Below are 20,463 nucleotides of genomic sequence, written 5' to 3'. Positions count from 1 at the left end.
GAAATCTCCTTTCTTGTTTCACATTGTATTGTGTGAGTTCTCCAACTTAATTCTTCCTTTTAAGATTTTAGCTCTTCTTGGTCCCATAAATTTTTATATGGGTTTTAGAATCAGCTTGTCTATTTCTCCAAAGAAACTAGCAACTATTTGTGACTTTGATAGAGATTGCATTGAATCTATAGATTAATTTGGGCAATGTTACTATCTTACAATATTACGTTATATGATAAATGAACTTGGGATGTTTTCATTTTATTTAGGTTTTAATTTCTTTTGATGATATTTTATAATATTTAGAACCACATGCGGCCCATTGAGGACATTTATCCAGCCTGCCAGGTGTTTTTGTCCCTATTGTTTTTTTACTTCAAAATAAGATGTGTGCAGTGTGCATAGGAATTTGTTCATAGTTGTTTTTTTTAACTATAGTCTGGCCCTCAAACGGGTCTGAGGGACAGGGAACTGGTTCCTGTTTTAAAAGTTTGAGGACCCCTGATTTAGAGAATATGTTTTATACTTTCGTCAATTTCTAAATATTTCATCCTTTTTGGTGCTATTGTATGTGTACAATGTGTATTTATTGTATGTGTAAAAATATAATTGTTTTTTGTTTCTTGATCATGTATTTTCAGCCTTGCTAAAATGGTTTGCTAGTTTTAGTATTAGTTAGTGGATTTCTTAGAATTCTTTCTCTATAAAATCTTGTTATCTACAAATAGAGAATTTTACTTTTTTTTTTCTAATTTGTATGCCTTATTATTGCCTAACTGCAATAGTTAGAAGCTCTAGTGACAAGAATAGATATCTCTGTCTTGTTTTTGTGTTTACATCTAGTCTTTTACCATTCATAGCTATGGGTTTTTAAAATACCGGTGATGATCTACTTTTTACAAATTCCTTTAATTTTTCCATGTCTGAGAATATTTATTTTTCCCTCATCGTTATGATGATCCTGTTGGCTATAAGATTCACTGGTTGAGAACGTTTTCCTTTCACTACTTTAGTATGTCACTCCATTGTCTTCTGTTTGTATGGTTTCTGCTGGAAAATATCCGAACTTATTCTAATTGTTGCCACTGTGAATGTGACTGTTCTTTTTTTCTGCTTTCAGAATTCTTTCCTTTTGTTTGATATTGGAGAGTTCAACTCCAATATGTCATGCTGTTTTTCTTTTTAGGGTCCATCCTACTTGATCGTCTCTCAACTTCCTGGATAGTTAGTTGTGGTTTTTTAAAATCATTTTATTGGGGGCTCATATAACTCGTATCACAATCCATACATTGATCCATTGTGTCAAGTACTTTTGTACATTTGTTTCCGTCATCATTCTGAAAACATTTGCTTTCTACTTGAGCCCTTGGTATCATCTCCTCATTTTTCCCCTTCCTCCCCACACCCCCTCCCCCATGAACCCTTGATAACTTATAAATTATTATTTTGTCATATCTTACAATGGCCGACATCGCCCTTCACCCACTTCTCTGCTGTCCATCCCCCAGGGAGGAGGTTATATGTAGATCCTTGTAATTGGTTCCTCCTTTCTCCCTCATCTTCTCGCCACCCTCCTGGTATCACCACTCTTACCACTGGTCCGAAGGGATCTTCTGTCCTGGATTCCCTGTGTTTCCATTTCCTATCTGTAGCAGTGTACATTCTCCAGTCCAGCTGGATTTGTAAGGTAGATTTGGGATCATGACTGTGTGTGTGGGGGGCGGGGGGTTAGCGGCGAAGCATTCAAAAACTAGAGGAAAATTGTGTTTCATCATGCTACACTACACCCTGACTGACTCGTCTCCTCTCCACGGCCCTTCTGCAAGGGTATGTCCAATTTCCCACAGTTGGGCCTGGGGCCCCACTCCATACTCCCCCTCATTCACAATGCTATGATTTGTTTTGGTCTTTGATATCTGGTACCTGATCCCTTCAATGCCTTGTGATCTCACAGGTTGTTGTGCTTCTTCCATGTGGGTTTTGTTGTTTCTCAATTAGATGGATACTTGTTTATCTTCCAGTCTATAGTACCCTAGACTATATCTTTTGATAGCTGGGCACCATCAGCTTTCTTCACCATATTTGCTTATGTACCTGCTTTGTCTTCAGTGATCGTGTCGGAACAGGCTGGTGTGTTTCTTCCATGTGGGCTTTGTTGTTTCTCAGCTTGATGGCCGCTTGTTTATCTTCAAACTTTTAAGACCCCAGATGCTATATCTTTTGATAGCCAGGCACCATCAGCTTTCTTCACCACATTTGCTTGTGCACCCATTGTCTTCAGCGATTGTGCCAGGAAGGTGCTGAATTGTTAGAACAAAGTGTTCTTGTGTTGAGAGAGTACTTGAGTAGGGGCCCACTGACCATCTGTTTCCTTAATACTAAACCTATAAATATATGTACATAGATCTATTTCTCCCCTCATCATATATAAACATATTTATATCTGTATGTGCCTGTATTTATATCTCTATAACTGCCCTTTGGCTCCTAGTTCTTTCCTCTATTTCTTTGTACTTTCCTCTTGTTCCACTGTCATGTTCAGCCTTCATTTGGGTTTCAGGAATTTCTCTTGGCTACATTGTCCTAGATCAGCCTTTCCAGACCTCCTAAACCCTCCTTGCCACTGATTTTGGATCATTTGTTGTTTCCTTGAGGAAGTGGGTCTGTCTACACCCACTTCCTTTCTGCTGCCTCCCTTTCTCCTATGTCCACCCAGAACTATCATCCCTTTGTTCTCTCTTCTGGCTTGTTTATCCTACCTCTCCCTTCCAGGTAGACATGCAGTGACAACAATATTCATCATCATAAGACTGAGTACAATGAAATAGACAATAAAACAGTAGCTACAAGAAGAATAACAAACCCTGTAAATAATTCATGGTCTATTTGTTGTCCTTTGCGAGTGCTTTCCAGTTGAGTCTGATGGGGTGCCATGCCATGGTCCCACATCTATCTTTGGGGACTTCATTGCTTTGCTCCCCCCACTGCTCTGCTGTATACCCCCAGTGGCTGGCTTCGGTGTAGTAGGCTCAGGGTGGCATAGTGGGCTCAGGGCGGTCCCAATTCCCACCATGTGTCTCTAGTGTTGACCCCAATGGTGCTATGGGTCAGTGAGGAACACTGTGTCCTGTGGTGAGGCTGGCCCTGTGGTGGTCTCTGTGCGTTGCTGCTCTGAGCCAGAAACATTGTCCTCAGTGCTTGGTGAGCCAGGATGTGCTTCACTCTCCCCCCCTCCCACTTCCCCCCTCATTGGCCCCTGTGTGGTCAGATCAGACAGGTCCCTCTCCTTGACCTGTAGCTTCAGTGCTGTCCTCTGAAGTGAATTCTTCTTGGGGGGATGGTGGTGGATAGTTAGTTTTTATCTTGTGTGCAGTTAGAGACTTTTTCTTCCAGGAGTTCTTGCACTATTTTCTCAATCATGAGTCTCTCTTCCTTTCTCAGGTGTGCATGTATTGCTATGAAACTTCCTCTGATTATTGCCTTGCTGTGTTCCATAAGTTTTGGTACATCACGTTCTCATTCTCGTTGGTTTCTAGAAATTTCCTAATTTCATCTCCTATCTGTGCCAGTACGTACTCCTTTTGCAGTAGAGAGTTATTCATCCTCCAATTGTTTGCTCTTGTTTTCTTCATCTTCCTTTTGTTGATTTCCAGCCTTATGGCACAGTGGTTAGAGAGAGAGGTCTGTATGATATCCATGTAATAAATTTATGTAGATTCAGCTTATGCCCCAGCATGTCTTTTGTCCCACATATCTTCAAATATGTGCCATGCGGGCTTGAAGAGAATGTGAATTTTTTTTTGTAGTTGTATGAAAAGCTCTGTAAATATCTATCAGGTCAAATTGTCTAATTGAAGTGTTTAGATATCTAGCCTCCTTGTTGTTTCTTTCCCTGTGATCTATCTTTCTCAGAGAGTGTATTGAAGTCACCCACTACAATTGTTGAGGCTGTGATTTCTTTTTTCATTTTTTGGAGTGTTTGGTTGATGTATTCAGCGGTCTCTCATTCAGGGAATATATGTTCACAATGCTTAGTGGTTCTTTGTCTACCATTCCCTTGAGCATTATATAGTGTCCCTCTTTTTTTTTTTTGTGTGGTTTGCACTTTGAGGTCAATTTTATCTGAGATTAGGATTGCGACCCCTGCTTTTTTTAATTGCTGTTTGATTGGTATGCCTTTCTCCAGCTTTCGATACTCAGGCTATTTTTGTAGCCTTGAGATGCATCTCCTGTATGCAGCAGATTGATAGGTTGTGTTTTCTGCATCAGATAGGTTGTGTTTTCTAAGCCAGTCTGCTAGTCTCAGTCTTTTAATGCCTGAGTTCAGGCCATTGATAATCAGGGTTATTATCTCCATCTGCAGACTCTGTGATGTCATCTTATACCTTTTGTGTTGGGTGTTTTCCTACGTTCCTTTCTTATTATATTGTTGTGCATGTGTGTGTTTGTATGCTTCATTTTTGACATCTTTCCATCCTTAAGCCAATGCTATCTTGGGGTCTGTTTTCTCTTTGTTGCCCTCTGGGTGAGGTTTTTCTATGTGGCAGTCTCTTATTTATGCTTGGCGAGTGTTGTTCTTCTGCCCTTACTGAGTCGGCAAGGATCTTTTGTAGGGCTAGGTTTCTTCTAAGACATTCTTTGAGTTTTTCCTTGTCTGGGAAAACTCTTCCTTCTCCATCTATCTTGATCGATAATTTGGCTGGGTAGAGTATTCTTGAGTTTGCATTGTTCTTCAGTTTTTGGAATATGTTACTCTACTCTCACCCATCATAGTTTCTGCTGAAAGGTCTGAGCATATTTTTATTTGGGAACCTTTATATGTGATTGCTTGTTTTTCCCTAGTTGCTCTCATGATTTTCTCCTTTTCCTCAAAGTTGGATAGTTTAACTATTATGTGCCTCAGTGACTTCTTGGGATTCAGTTTAGCTAGTGTTATTTCAGCCTCCTGAATGGTTGCCTGGTTTTCATTCATTAAGCTGGGGAAGTTTTCCTCCAAGAATTCACTCACTATTGGTTTGCGTTTGTTAAAGTCTCCTCGGCTGTCCTCCAAGTCACTGATGCAGTTCTCTGCTTCCTCCAAACGATTCTCGAGGTCTATGTGTCTGCTATTGGTATTTGTTATCTCTTCACTAAGCATTTGTATTTCTCTTTGGTGTATGGATTTTATCTTCTGTATCATTTCATCCTTTTTCTGTATTGTTTCCTTCGTATCCTGTAAGACTCCAAGCAGCATTCTGAAAAATTTTCTGTGGCAGCTCAATGTCTACTTCTTCTATGCATATTGTTATGTTCAGGACATCTTCTGCCATTGCCTTTTGTTTCTCCTGTTTTTTCATTGAGGTCGTTGAGGCTGTTTGCGTTGCATTGTTTTAGAGGAGCCAGGTGCCATTTCCAGGGAGTCGAAGAGCACTGGCTCTCTCTGGGAGACTTGAGGGATGCTTCATTGAACTGCCTACAGCTAATTTCACTATGGCATTAACCTACCTCTTTATACTCCTGTGGCTTCCCTCTCCGGGGAGTGCCCCAGAGAAGGATGGTGGGTTGACTGCTTTTGGGTTGCAGAGGTTGGGCAGAGGTTCCTGCAGCAGCAGAGGTTCCTGAAGCAGCTTGGAATGTTGCTTGGAATGTTGACGAGTGTTGGCCGAGCTGCCTTAGCCCCGGCAGGAATTCCCTGGTAAGACATTGGGTTGAGCAGGACTTTCCCCAACCTCCTGCTAGCTGCACAGTGGAGCTCACCTAGCTGGGTGTGGTGCAGGCGTAAATGCCCTAGGCTAAGGGGGGTTGTCTGGAGGTCAGCAGTGGAGTGTGAGAGAACAGGAAAGAGACAAAGAGGAGAAAAAAATTAAAAAGTAAGCCCGCTAAGACTGTGCTTGGGGATAGAGAGAAGAGAGGGAAACAGAAGTAACAATGTAGCTTAGCCCCATCCCTGCCTGTGGAGCAGCAAGCTGTGACTGTGTTGAGAAAAAGCCCCTGAGCATCCCTCCAAGACTGTGGGGGGATAGAAGAGAGGGAAACAAAAGTAACAATGTAGTTGAACCCGATCCCAGCTCTGGTGATGGAAGGGTTTAGTCCCTGCCCCGAGGCAGGTGGTGGCAAATTGGGGCTGTGTTGATATTAAGCCCCTGCATGGGCCCAAATGGTCCCACCTCCGGCAGAGACAATGGCGGGGCTAAAGTTAAGCTCTAGCTGGCCTCCACTGAGGTAAGCTAAAAGCCCCAGCCCCTCAAAACCTTGTGTGTCTATGCCTACTTATCTTCATGATGCTCTGCCTGCAATCCAGCAGTGTTGTATTACCCTCTAAGCAACTCTCCTGGACTGTTTTCTGTGGAGTCCCTCTGGTCTGTGTTACTCCATCACAATCTTCCTGGAAGTTCCCGACATTTTTCATATGAGTGTTTGCTGAGTTAAACTTGACTAGACGGTATCTAATAACAGCCACAATTGTTGGGAAATATTTTAATGCTTTAATTTGCATTTCCTTTATCAGTAGTGTGATTGAGCAACTTTTCGTGTATATTTTTTGTCAATTTATTTGGTCTACTTATTTTTTATGTGAGATATATGTATAATGATTTTTACAGGTTCTTAATACTGATCTTTTTATATATTACAAACATTTTCTCCTAGTCTCTCACTTGTCTTTTACTCTCCATCCGTGGTGCTGTGTGGTTTATGTCTTGCTTACAAAGGCCTTCCTTCCCTGTGTTAAAGACATAATAAATATTCTCCTATACTTTTTTTTTATATATTTACAAAGAATTCCTTCTGGACTGGATGATTTTGTGTATTAATGAAATGGCTGGTTTCTTGCAATTAAATGGGATTGTAAACACAGGACTTCCTATCGTAAAGGTTATTCCAGCCCCACTCAGAACCATCAGGTACAACAGCGGGTCTGAAAAATACTCACTGTTTGGGTTCTGCCCACTTATTCCCCTAGTGTCCTACATTTGTAAAGGGACAGTTTGGGTGCATTTGCTAAAGACAGGTGTTCCTAGTTGTATGAAATCGAGGGAATGGGCAAAAGGGAGATGAGAGGCTTTGTATGATCTCATCAGTACAAATGTTGAGGCTAATGATACATACATAAAGCCCAGTTCCTTTTTTGTAATTAATTAATTTTTTTAATGAAAGCTCTTTAACTTAAATAAAATTGAACAGATTTAGGAAAGTTCAAAGGGGAGATAGAGTATGAGGGAGATGCCCAGTGCCTATCCCAAAAGATACTATTAAGGACAGTGTTTGTATCTTTGTGCATAAGCAAGGGCTCAGTGTGGGGGCATAGATTTCTAGCCTGACTACTGGTGGTTGATTCCCAACTGTCCCTTTCCAATGAGTGGGTGCTGGAGTTGTCTGTCTAGAAAATGGAATTAGTAACAGTACTTAATGCCTCCTTTGTTGGGTTGCATGAGGAGTGAATGAATTAATATATGTATAGCATGTGAAATGGTAGAATTTTAATACTTTGGAATTATAAAGCTGCATGTTTCTTACATGGATAAAATGAAAGAGCAGGGTTGGCCTTTGTAAGCAGCCTGCTGAAGCAGTGCTGGTTGGGTTGGGTGTAAGTGAAGGGATTTTTTTTCCTTCCTCTTGCCCCTGCCCTACCTGCTCAGCATTGACCACATTCTTTATTCCTTGAAAGCTGTGTTCTTTAAAAGAAAACAATTCTTGGCCTTCGCAGGGGTGAAAGGAGGAGAGAAAATTTTCGTGCGGTCCTATGGTGGTGGCATTGAGGTATGTCACCTGTACCTGACCTCTTCTTCTTTTGTAGGTGCAGCAGTACCGTGTTGCCATGACCGCTAAGGACTGCTCTATCATGATTGCCCTCTCCCCTTGCTTGCAGGATGAAAGGTGAGGATGCCAATGAGGTCATGTGGCTTGGGAAGGGCCCTCTGAGGGCACATCATCCACAATGACTGACTGATCTCAGGGGCTGTCTGAGCAGGTTGGACCTAAGAAATGCTTTGTTAACTTGTCGGCAGTTGACAAATGACTGGTTGAGAATAGCTTCAAGGAATTGTTACATTAAACTGAAAATTACTATCATTGTCTAAGTGCTTAGAAGTAGATCACTAGTCTGTTATTCTGAGAGACTTTTAGGTTGGCTTGAATGTCCAATTTTCTGCACCACCCAGGGGCCCAGAGATGTCAAATTCTACACAAAGTTTTTTTCTAAATCATTTTATTTGGGGGCTTATGCAGCTCTTATCACAATCCATCCATCCATCGTGTCAAGCACATTTTTACATTTGTTGTCATCATCATTTTCAAAACATTTTCTTTCTACTTGAGCCCTTGGTATCGGCTCCTCATTTTTCTCCCTCCCTTTCCCACCCACCCTCTCTCATGAACCCTTGATAAGTTATAAATGATTATTATTTTTTTCATGTCTTAAACTGACCGATGTCTCCTTTCACCCACCTTTCTGTTGTCTGACACCCTGGGAACAAAGTATGTGTGAAATCTTTTACATTTCTCATAGTGATTCATCTTAAATGTTTTTCTGAGTCAGGATGACCGTTGTTGGCTGTTGCCGTCCACTTTACTTATGCTTTAGAACTTGGCAGTTCCCAGGTTGTTCTGTTCTGTCAGGTCCAAAAGTTTCTACTTTATGATTTGAGACATTGAGAAACAGAGGACAGAATTGAACTTTTAAAAAAGAACGTTCTCTTAGTTGAAAACTTCAATTAAGTGCCTATCCCTCGGTGCCTATCCCCAGAGATTCTATTACGTACAGTGTGTTTGTATCTTTGTGCATAAGCAGGGGCTCGGGGGGTGGGGGTGGGCATAGGTTTCTAGCCTGGTTGGTTCCCAACTGTTTGGGATCCCACATACATAGCTATGAGTAATTAGTCAACTGGATTGAGTTCATATTGTGAGATAATGCCCAAAGACATTTGTTTTCAGCATTCTTACAGAATCAGACACAATTAGGAAAGGGAGCTCAGATTACCAAAAAAGATCAGGCAGAGGGATCTAGACCAGTCATGTATGTAGTCTTGCCACCCTCAGTGTAGGGCTCAGGTTCTCACTGCACCTTTACTGACTGTTCAACAGCAACCAACATGAGGGCAGAAGAGCAGGGAGTGCAGGTGGAGAAGGATTCTGGTACAGGGGCCTTTGACTGAGGGTGGGAGCACAGGGAAGATGACTCTTAGGGTACTGTTTCAGACCACTCGTTGACACAGAATATCTTGAGCTTACTTCAAAAATATGGGGGAGACAGAGAAGTAGCCTCCAAATGTCAGAACCAAGGTCAAATGTGATGAGCAAGGACACATAAAGGCCTACCCTACTTCTTAGACACAACAGACTTCCTTTGCTTTTGCCAAGTTGGCAAATATTCAAAAAGAAAATGTGTACCCCTTCCAGTGTGAAAAAAAGATGAGACCCAAGGAAGTGCCCACCCTGTTTCCTGGGGACTCCACTTCTAGAAATCATGCCCTGTGCCATTGGAGGCCCTTGTGTTCCCAGAGCTGGTTAAGCACTGCTCTGATCTGAAATTCTGAAAACAAGATAAATGTCCATAAGAAGGAAATGGTTAAATTATGATGCGCTATTTACTTATTTATTTATAACTTTGTATCATGTTTTTGCCACTTGATACTTTATCATAAAAACTTCTCCAAGACTTTAGAAGTATACTTAGTAAGTGCAGCAAGCTGATCTGTCAGCAGAAAGTTCCAGGGTACCCAGAGAAAAGATGATGTGACAGAAAGCATTCACAATAGATAGACATTGATTTGTGCTTGTTTTCATTTTGAAATGTAAAAAAAAACATGGACTATAAAAGCTGTGTGGGAGAAAACTTTTGCCAGTCACAATTGGGGCAAATTAGTACTATAAAAAATTTGGATCTTATGACCAAGTTGTAAAGTTGCCATAATTTTGCAAGACTCTGAAGAAGAAAATGAGAAAAAACTTGTCCTCATAAAGCCTCTCTGCTGCATGGCTGTGTCTGTGAACACATGTGGTTACAAATAAACAGGCTTGTGGAGGGGTGACAGTGACCAAGATCACCTGTGACCACATTATAGAAAGTGATACCTGGAAAGTGTGAAGGGAGGCACAGAGATATGGAGGAGGTGGGGGTGGTGGGGTGGCGGTAGGGACTGGTTCCCTGCCTAGAGGTAGGTGCTATAATGTGGACGGTAGCAGAGTACAGAAATCCTACCTCAGATACTCTCTCTGTTACCCACACGCATCTCAAGAGGATGTGAGACAACGGTGTCATGTCAGATCCACCCAGGGGTCCTCTGAGAGAAGACATATTGATGTTGCACTTGCTCATTGAAGCATCCCGTGGGCTAGGACTTCAGCTCAGTGTGATGTGAAGGACCTAGGTAAATATTCTGCTTCCTCCTCATGTTAAGGTTCTGTGATTCTAAAGCCCCCACTCCTACAACAAAGAAGAATGTCCCCCATTGCAGAAAAACCAGACATCACCAGTCACTGACAGGTGTCATCTCACTGATCTCTTAGATTAAATTTACATCTATAATCATTAATCTGAAGCTAACTAACAATTTTAATAGTTATACATACTCATTACACCATCTGAAACAAGCATGTCTGCAGTCTGCTTTGTTCTTTCTGCCCTGTTGCTAAAAGAACATCTTCGGCTGCATTTCCTCTTCATGGCACAAGCAACCAGAGTAGCCTTTGTTCCCTGATTCTTAACTGTTTCTCTTGATTTTCTTTTCTGAACCCATCTGGGCCAGGCTTGGTTTCCTCAGTCTTCCATAAAGCTGCTGTTTCCAGACAGCTTCATCTCCTAGGCCCTCCCATTTAGTCAGTAGCCTAGAAGAGACAAGTTAGACACAGGCAAGTTAGACAAAGACCTTTCCAACACTGAGGCTGAAAGAAGAGGGTCAGCCTGGGTCCTCAATATTATTATGTCCTGGGACTGTCCCTTCAGTCCTCTGAACCTCGGTTGATGAGTACCAGGGAGGGACTTAGCACCGTCACTGTTAGGGCTGTGTGCTGGGACTCTAGCTCCTAAGGCGTTTATGGTCACCCGGATTGTAAACTTCCCTACTGCTAACACCAGAAACGGACTGTTTCTTAAATATACCCCCCTATCTAGATAAATATCATCTTGTTAGGTGATAGCTTTAACACACATTGAGGGTCCCTTAAAAATCTGAACTCTTGTCAAAAGCTGGCAACATGTATAGTTGGTTGCCTGGAGCTACAAGTCTCTATCCTTAACTGAAAGAGCAGAGGTCTGAGTTCACTATTTGGAGGGCCCTGTGAGCTTTGAAATGTACTTTTTTTCTCCATTCTTTGGGAAAAAGTAGCTAAGCCCTTGATTTTGTTTTTTTTTTTCTATAAATAGGATTGTGGAGCAGGAATTTGCTAAAGACCATTTACACTGACATTCTGGGCCTTTGATTAGTGTCATTAAAACATGGAATTTTAGGGGATGGACAATGGAGAAGTGGGTGAAGGGAGACATCGGACAGTGTTAAGACATGACAGAATAATAATAATTTATAAATTATCAGGGTTTCATGAGGAAGGGGGGTGGCAGGGAGGGAGGGGAAAATGAACTAATACCAAGGGCTCAAGCAGAAAGCAAATGTTGTGAGAATGATGATGGCAACAAATGTAAAAAATGTGCTTGACACAATGGATGGATGGATGGATGGATGGATGGATGGATGGATGCATGGTGATAAGAGTTGTACGAGTCCCCAATAAAATGATTAAAAAACAAACAAACAATGGAATTTTAGTGAACTCCTCCCACTCCCAGGCAGAATTTTTTTTAAATAGTGGTTTTGTGTTTTTTAATGTTTTCTAAATATAAAAGCATTAATAGTACAGAGAAGTTAAGACCACAGAATACTTCTCATGGCTAATCTGAGTATATGTATTTTCTTTTACCATTCATTTGAATGCTTACAATGTGCAAGAAACTCAGAGAGGAGAGCAACCTTAGTGCACGATTCAGTATTCGGAAAATAGTTTTAAGGATGTTAATTGTTATTATACGTTTTAAATATTTGGATATTTAAAAAATGTAAACATCCTAAGAAACAAAACACAAAGCATTATAGGTATGATTTAAGAAATAAAACATGAAACCAAATTTTCTTCAAATGTAAAAAGGAACTTGTTTCTTCCAAGAGATGGAAAAGGAACATAAAAGTCTGTTGTCCTTTTCTAGGCTGTTGATTGGTCACTTACATCTTCCATGTTCTTTTTTCTGTGTAGTAACTAGCTTGGCGCTTGGTTATACCACCAAACATGGGGAATATCAAACATATATCCTATATAACTGCTTTTCCATTTTTGTTAGTTTGTTAACCCTCTCTCATTAGTCTATGTCTGCTGGCCTGTCATAGTGGGTGCTAGCAAAACTTTTTTCACATGCGCCCCACTGCCAGCTGAAACAATGTTGTGCCCACCGTTGCTGTTCCTGTGAGTTGGGTTACAGGTTGTAGAGGGTGTGCATAGTCTCAACATTGTATTTTATTTTTCCAGCCTTGGTCAAAAACCTGTTGTCCCTTCATCAAAATCCCGCCTTACCTTCTCAGTGTCTGTACTGGACCTTGACCTCAAGCCCTATGAGAGTATTCCTCACCAATATACACTGGATGGCAAAATCGTCAACTACTACTCGAAGGCTGTGCATGCCAAGGATGCTGTCGCTGCCACACCACCCAGATTCAAGGGAAATGAGGATTGTACACTCCTTCTCCACAAAGTCTAACTTTTCTCCTGCAGTGTATTTGGAACTCAAATGTAGACTGGGAAGACTAACCATAGAGCATTTTCTGTTGTGTTGGGTGACTTTTGGTTATGATTTTTTTTTTTGGCTTTAACCTTTTTTGTCTGCCTCTCATAGACATGGAATTGAAGAGCCAGAAACATCTCCCAGGAGAAGGAAATATTGACAAAAGCCCAGCAATGTACTGTTCCCCAGGAAGGGTTTTTATGTTCTTAAAACAGAAGTTTTGGGGAATCCCTGTAAAGATATTCTGGGTAGTTTCTCACTCTCAAACAGAGCTCACGTCTAACTCTCTAATACAAAAAGCCTTAGTATGGGTCTCCTACCACCATATTCCTAACAGAAAACTTGAGTCGTCATGTACATCTTATAGTTTGTGGATACTACTGGAATTTCTCAACCAAGCCATGTGGTGCTTTTTAAGTGTGAGCCACGCATTACTACAGAGTGTGGGTGCATCGGAACAGTGATTGTTTGACTGGCGTAGACTCGGTCCCTGTGGATGTGGAGTCAGAGTCCACATGGTGGCTTCCTGCGACAGCAGGGAATGCAAGGATTCCATTGAAAGGCACTCTTTTCTCAAGAAATTGCTTTCTTTGGGGGAGGAACTGAGTAATTTAATCTTTAACATTAGGAATTGCTTAGTCTTTCCCACCTGAAATGGCTGCTGTAGAAGACAGAAGTAGCTAAAGCTGCTGCAGGCTGGCTGCCCTGCTCGGCCAATATATGAGGGTGGGCCCCTGACATGTTTGTCCTTTCTGGACATTACAATGTTCCCCTTTTTTTCTTCTGGTTTGTTTGTAAGCCCGACTGCCCACTGGGCCTGTTAGAATGAGAATGCCTGCCAGCACTCAGAAGCCCTGCTTGTAGTCACCAGTGTTTGTTCAGTTGCTATGAAACCCTGCTAGAGTCTTAGAGGCAGTTTTTTGTTTTACTTTGTTTTAATTTAATATATATATATATATATATATATATATATATATTTGAAGGCTTAGAGCCATGGTTGTGTGGCCTGTTGACCACAAGGTCAGCAGTTTGAATCCACCAGCCTCTCTGGAAGAGAAAGATGAGGCTTTGAGACTTTCTGCTCCTGTCTTTTGGACAGGAATCTTGGAAACCCACACAGTTCTATTCTGTCATATAGGAATCAACTTGATAGTTGTGAGTTTGTTTTTGATGAAGATTTATTGTAACAAATGTTAGTGAAATCATGGGATTGTATGAAAAGTGCTACACAAAAAATGAGCAAAATATTTTGGCGACAGTAACATTTTTATGGGAAATTTTGTGATAACTTGAGAATTATACTTATTTGAACCAAGTCAACTCTTCTAGAATTTTTCAATTCTGCTCCAATACTTCTTTCTTCATTCTACTTTCTGAAGCAGTTTCTTTGACTGCGCTCTCCCTCTGTCTCACATCACAAGTGGATGTGGTATACATTTGGAAGGCATACTCCCCTAAGGGGTAGAGAGCACATGGGTCTCTGTAGACCCCATGGGAGGAACAGTGTGCTTAGACTGAGCGCGCTTCATAATTCTGGAGATAATGGAATGCAATAGGTGTTATGTGTCAATTTGATTTTATAGACAGTAGACTGGGTGCTCTTTCATATTAATATGTAATCACTTTCCATTAAATTATCTAAGTGATGAACCAATCTGTTGGCGAAAAAGGAAATATCTGAGGGTGTTGTCTGTCAGTAGCATATAAGTAGATGCGCGGGAAAAGTTTAAGCTCGTTCTCAGTCCTATATTCTTGTCACCCACCTGACCTCTAGTCCATGGGAAGTCCACAGGAGTAGTCATCCTAGTGCCTGATCTGCAGATTGGGGATTTGCCAGCCCCTGTAACTCATTGAGCAAATACAAGTGTCTAGTCTGCTTTCAGACCTGCAGATTTTATGTTTATCATTCCCTGCAACCTCATGAGCCAGCAGAGGTCTCCAGCCTATCACCTGACTCATGTACTTAGAACTTACTAGCATTCACAATTATGTGTCAATTCCTTGAAGTGTGTGTGTGTGTGTATATATATATATATATATATATATATATATATATATATATATATATATATTCAAGAGGTTTTGTCCTAGAGAACCTGGACTAAGGCATGGGGAAAATGGCTACAGGTGCATAGGAAAGAGCCTTTGCATCACGTTGCATTTGTGTTTGTTGACCTGGGATTTCAAGCCGCGAAGAGGACCTGTGAGAGATGGTATGGTGAACCCTCAGGTTCAGGGTTGTTCCCATGTCCTCCTAGTCTCCTCTAGTATTCAAACATTCCCCTTTTAGGGTTAAAAAGAGAAACTAAAACAGCCAGCCCACTCCCACCCCAACCCACACATACCCTCTGCCCCAAAGGCTGCCTTTGCCTTATCTTTGACTGCCTAGCTGTTTCTTGTATGGGGGCCTAAGGCCATCCTGGAACAAAGGCCACACTCCTGTCCAGTAGGCAGAGGGTGGGACAGCCTCAATTGTGTCCTAAGGGCTGTATGTCCTGTTTCAGGTAAGACCCTGTTGCCAATAGCACTTCCCTGCCTGTGATGTTTATATGTTTGTAACAGTACATTTTTATTGGCTCTAATAACATTTTAAATAGGTAATGATAATGAGCTGCTCACCACAGACACTATTACTGTAGCACTTTCCAAACTGTTGGTGACAGTAGCAACACTAGGTCCTATGAAGTAGGAGCAGGTCCCCTTGGTGTTGGAGCAGCTCGAGCGAGTAAACAATGTTCTTTTGTCAGCAGAGCTGGTGGTGTAGTGGGTTAGGCTACTAACCATAAGGTCAGCAGTTTTAAACTATCAGCCATTCTAAAGGAGAAAGATGGGGCTTTTTACTCCCATAAAAAGTTACAGTCTCAGAAACCCACTGGGGCAGTTCTATTCTTTCTGTCTTAAAGGGTCAGTATGAGTTAGAATCAACTTAGTGGCAGGGGTTTCGGATATTTTGATTTTCTGCCTTACTGTGCTCTTTCAAAGCTTGCATAGCGGTCGGTGCCACATTGAGCGAAGAGCACGGAGAGCGAATGTCGTAGGATTTCCTGAGGGGCCCGTGACTGCCCCGAATGCCCTTGCCCGACTGATGGAATGGTGCAGGGGAGTATAGGTCAGGCTCTGTGGTGGTGTCCCAGAATCTAAAATGCCAGTGTTTCACCTCAGGAAGCAGAGAAATGTTTTAAAAATGAAGCTAGGCCAGTATGTTGATTCTATGAGTTACACCAGAAACCTGGTACCACCACAACTCCCAAGATTTGTGCTCACAAAATCTCTTTCCAGGTGACTGTAAGAATGTACAATTACTCTTGGTACATTGACTCAAATATCAAGCTTATTTAAAAAAAAACAACACACTATACATGCCACTTGTATGACATTTTGTATTTAAATAGTTGTATTTATTTTTCATGTCATGACAGTTTATATATGTGCCATATTGCATTAATAGCATGTTTTAAAGGTATGATTTCTAAATGGACAATAGCAAATGTTTATATTCAATAAAATAATGAATTGCCTAGTGCAGAATCTTATTTCATCAGTGTTCCGTTTTCGTGTACTAGTCATTCTTTTGCGTTGAAAATAATTTTATCAGGTTTTCTAGAGAAGCTTCAATTCCAAGCACTCCTAGCAGGGTGCGGAAGTTGAGAGGTGCACTTTCTGTAACTTTCTTCCTGTCCAGTTCTAGAGCTGAAAGAAAACATAAACCATCTAAGAAATTTCAAAGTGACCAGCTAGTTTATATACACAGCAAAAGTACAAATACAAACATCCTCTGTCAAACCTGTGCTATACTTCCACCTTCCCTCCCAGGCTACATGTCTGTCTAGGCATCTCCTTGTACATTCCCACTATTGCAAGATTTGGCATTAACTCTTGTAAACACAATACACAATAAGAGAGAATAGAAAAAATGTTGGAGATAGGCCCAGCACCATACTTTTTGAGTGATTGTCAATATAAAATATTTCAAGTGATAGAAATATTTCAAAATATGTATAAATGAAAATTTAAACTTTTGGTTTTTGCCATGTAAAACTAGATAAAAGAAGTCAGAGGCTAACTGCCCTGCTTGAGGTTAGGGCACACTGTGTGGATTAGAGCACGTAGTGTCGGATGTGTAACTTGTCCCTTGCCATCCCTGGGCAGGCAAGAATTCCTCCCAGAAATAGCTACCCCACCCAGCAACCCTCTGGGTCTGGAAGAGCTCCGTCTGGGCTAAGTATACTCTGACCTCTTTGGTTGGCCTGCTCCAAGTACTTTTCTCCTTTCTAGGTCCTGCTCCCTATTCCCCTGTTTCCTCTTCCTTTTCTTTCTCTTCCCTTGATTCTTCCTTTCCCTTCTTTCCCCTTTTTCATCTTTACTATTTTCTCTTTTCTTTTATTGTGGGTTCCCACTTTATTTTTATTTTCCTTTTTTTCCTTGCTGTAGTTTGTCTACTTATTTTTCCCCTTACTCTTTTTTACCTCACCCCCACCACTGTGACCCTGGTGGTATAGTGGTTACACATAGGACTGTTAACTGCAAGGTCAGTAGTTCTAAACCAGCAGCTGCTCTGTGGAAGAAAGACAAAGCTTTCTACTCACGTTAAGAGTTACAGTCTCAGAAACCCACAGGGATAACTACCCTGTCTTACAGAGTTGATAGGAGTCAAAATGGATTCAATGGCAGTGATTCTGCCCCCTCACTACCTTGTTCCACCTAGCAGGAGATAACAGTGCTCACGTGGTCCAGCTACACCCAGACCTCACTGGAGGGGGGGGCAGGACTCATTCCTGTACCACTTGATTAACTAGAGAATCGCCAATGCCAATCAAACTCACTACACAAGTACTGAACAAAACTGCATACATACTCCTATTTCCTATCACATTCACCAATACACAGGCTGTATTATAACCAACATATAGCCACTGATTTATAATATAACACAACCACAATGTCTTGGAGAAAACACAATTTCAGTTTAAGAAACAAGACCTAGTGGTTCAAGTGACAAGAATTACAGAGCAAGAAATTCTTCCTGCGGAAGAAATGGCATTGGAAGTACCTGTTAAGGAAATCAAAAGAATTATTGTTTAAGTATTTTCAAAGGCTTGGAAGAAATATTGAAAAAAATGAAGATGAAATAAAGGAAAAAAATTAAGAAAGTTTAGAAAAACAGTTAAGAATAAAAAACTTAAAGCCATACAGAAAAAGCAAATAAAAATCCAGAAGGTTAATATTAAGATTTCAGAAATAGAGGATGTGCCTTGAAAGGGAAAAGAAGTAAAAGTGAGTCAATGGAAAACAGAATTAGCAAGATTGAAAACAGATCTCAATATTAGTGGCTAGAGCAGTAGTCAGCAAATTGAGGCTCTGGAGCCTTATGTTCACGTGCTCTGGAGTAAAACTGAAAAATTCTAAATGATATTCAGATAATGGTGATTTCATTGATTTGTAAAGATATATGTATGGGTCTCGAATAATTTTTAAATTTTTGTGAGGGACAGAATTGGCTCTTCTGTCTCTAAAGTTTGCCACAATCCTGGGCCAGAGGGAATAAAGAACAAAAAAATGAGGTAAGCTAAAGTTATGTGAGAAGCCCTCAAGAAACTCTTATCAAGAGTAATAACTTATGAGTGATCAGATTCCAGAACAGGAAGAGACTGAAAAGAGAAAAAAACAGAGATTTTCAGAGTTGGGAGAATTTCCCACATATCATGAAAGTCAATAAATAGGTATTCCAGAAGCTGAACAGACTACAAATAATTTAGACCACTAAATTAAAAAATCACAAAGACATCATAAACTTTATAAGATCAAAGACAATAAAGAATCAAAAGCAGTTTAGGAGAAACAAAGGAGAACCACTAAGACTAAGCTTTTCAGATCACCAGGTCTTTTCCCTCAGGGAGCAACTGGTGGGCTTGAACCATTAACCTTTCAGATAGTAGCTGAGTGCTAACCATTAACAATTCAAGGCTTCAAGCATAATTCATGCTAAGGAGTCAACAGTAGCCCTGCTAACAGGTCAAGCCTCTTGTCCACTTTGTATCTTCACTGAGAAATTCAAATTCCCAACTGCTTGCTTCTCAGTAATGTAAAAGGTGCTGATGCCCATTAGGAAGAAGTGACTACTAGGTGGGTATTGTGAGCTGAAATTGTATACCCCTAAAATGTGTCAACTTTACTAGCCCATGATTCTCTGAATTTATCATGTAATTATATTCAATATGTGATCTGGTAAGTATGCAATATGTTGTATATCAATCTTAGAAGGCAGAAATTATCAATTATGTTAATGAGGCAGGATGTAATCTATAGGATTAGATTGTATCTTGAGTCCATCTCTTGAGATATAAAAGAGGTGGAAAAACAAGCAGAGATTATTGACCAGGAGCAATGATCCTTTGGACCTAGTGTCACCGTGCTGAAACTAGACCAAGGGAAGATTGATGCCTAAACACATGAGTATCTCCAAGGAATGCTGGAACCACAGATGTTCAATATAGATCAAGACTTTCCTCTAGAGCTGTCAGAGTTAGTTCCCTGAATTCTGACTTCTAGATTCCTAAACTGCGAGGTAATAAAATTCTGTTAAAGCTCAAAATACCAGACAACAAACTGATTTCTTTTGCAGAAACCATGCAGGCAATAATACAATGGCATATATAAAATTCTGAAAGAAAAAGAAATGCCATCCTTGGATTAGTAATAATAATATTAGAAATTCCAAATGTCTTATGGAGGTTACTTATATTATTTCTCAACAAGCTGATAATGCTGTCTCTATGTATGCCAAGGATATATAAGCTTTACATATACTGATGCATTTTTGAGCTCACACTTAATCATAAACCCTAATTTAAGAACAATTAGTTCTTACAGTGGGGTTTGCCCAATACTTGCCCTCATGAAGGGATCACTGAAGATACATAGTATATGGGTGCTATAGAAAAGTATGGTGAAGAAATCAGATGGTGCCTAACTATCAGACTAGCATCTGGAGTCTTAAAGGCTTGTCTTAAAACAAGCAGCCATTTAAGTTAGGTGTCACCTAAATTCCACATGGAAGGAGCACATCAACCCGTACAACCCAAAGATTGTAAATAACAAGATCCAAGATCAGAGTAGAGAATTGTATTACAGTTTAAATTATGAGCACCTGGTTTGCAGAATGCTATAGATAACTGAAAGCCCATAATCTATTTGCAGAGTGCCAGCACAGATTAAGCCTTCATTGAATTCCCTTGAGCTACTGACCAAGGATGTGAATGGATTTGCCCTCAGACAGAGTGCATTGGAAAAGAGATTACTGCAAAAGTATATATAAAGGTTAAAATTTAATATATTATCATTTGTTTTCCCTTTGACCCATTTTTATTTTTTCTATTTTTGAATATCTTATGCTTTCTTTTAGATTGAGGTTTTTCTGTTTTGTTATTGAGGCTTTTTTTAAATTTTATATAAAATCTAGGACAGGTACATCCCTAGGCAGTCAATAGAATAATAGTTCTCTGGGGTTATGACAGGGGAGGTTGAGAAAAAAGGGGATCTATTAATAATGTACAAGAATGAAGAAAATGTTCTAATTCATGCTGATTCTTGCACAACTCTTTAATATATTTAGACCATTGAATTGTATGGTATGTGAATTATATGTCGAAACCTTTTTTTAATTGCCAACCCCAAATTAAAGGAATTTGTAAGAACTAGACAAACCTTACAAGAAATACTGAGGAAAG

General features: G+C 40.4%; 2 protein-coding genes across 2 annotated transcripts in view; one reads left to right on the top strand and one right to left on the bottom strand.

The window, feature by feature from the left end:
• Positions 1 to 16,247, top strand: part of IPPK (inositol-pentakisphosphate 2-kinase) — an 80,673-nt gene extending 64,426 nt beyond the window's left edge. Inside the window, exons 12-13 of the mRNA XM_075549868.1 lie at positions 7,766 to 7,845; positions 12,484 to 16,247. Of these exons, the coding sequence (XP_075405983.1) occupies positions 7,766 to 7,845; positions 12,484 to 12,712 (309 nt within the window). The 3' untranslated portion in view covers positions 12,713 to 16,247. The remainder of the gene's footprint in view (positions 1 to 7,765; positions 7,846 to 12,483) is intronic.
• CENPP (centromere protein P) overlaps positions 16,119 to 20,463 on the bottom strand; it is a 338,488-nt gene continuing 334,143 nt past the window's right edge. Inside the window, exon 8 of the mRNA XM_075549870.1 lies at positions 16,119 to 16,426. Coding sequence (XP_075405985.1) covers positions 16,296 to 16,426 — 131 coding nt within the window. The 3' untranslated portion in view covers positions 16,119 to 16,295. The remainder of the gene's footprint in view (positions 16,427 to 20,463) is intronic.

The sequence above is a fragment of the Tenrec ecaudatus genome, chromosome 5 (assembly GCF_050624435.1).
Source record: "Tenrec ecaudatus isolate mTenEca1 chromosome 5, mTenEca1.hap1, whole genome shotgun sequence".
NCBI classification, from domain to species: Eukaryota; Metazoa; Chordata; class Mammalia; order Afrosoricida; family Tenrecidae; genus Tenrec; species Tenrec ecaudatus.
Note: the sequence above shows the minus strand (reverse complement) of the source record. Positions and strands in the feature narration are given on the sequence as shown.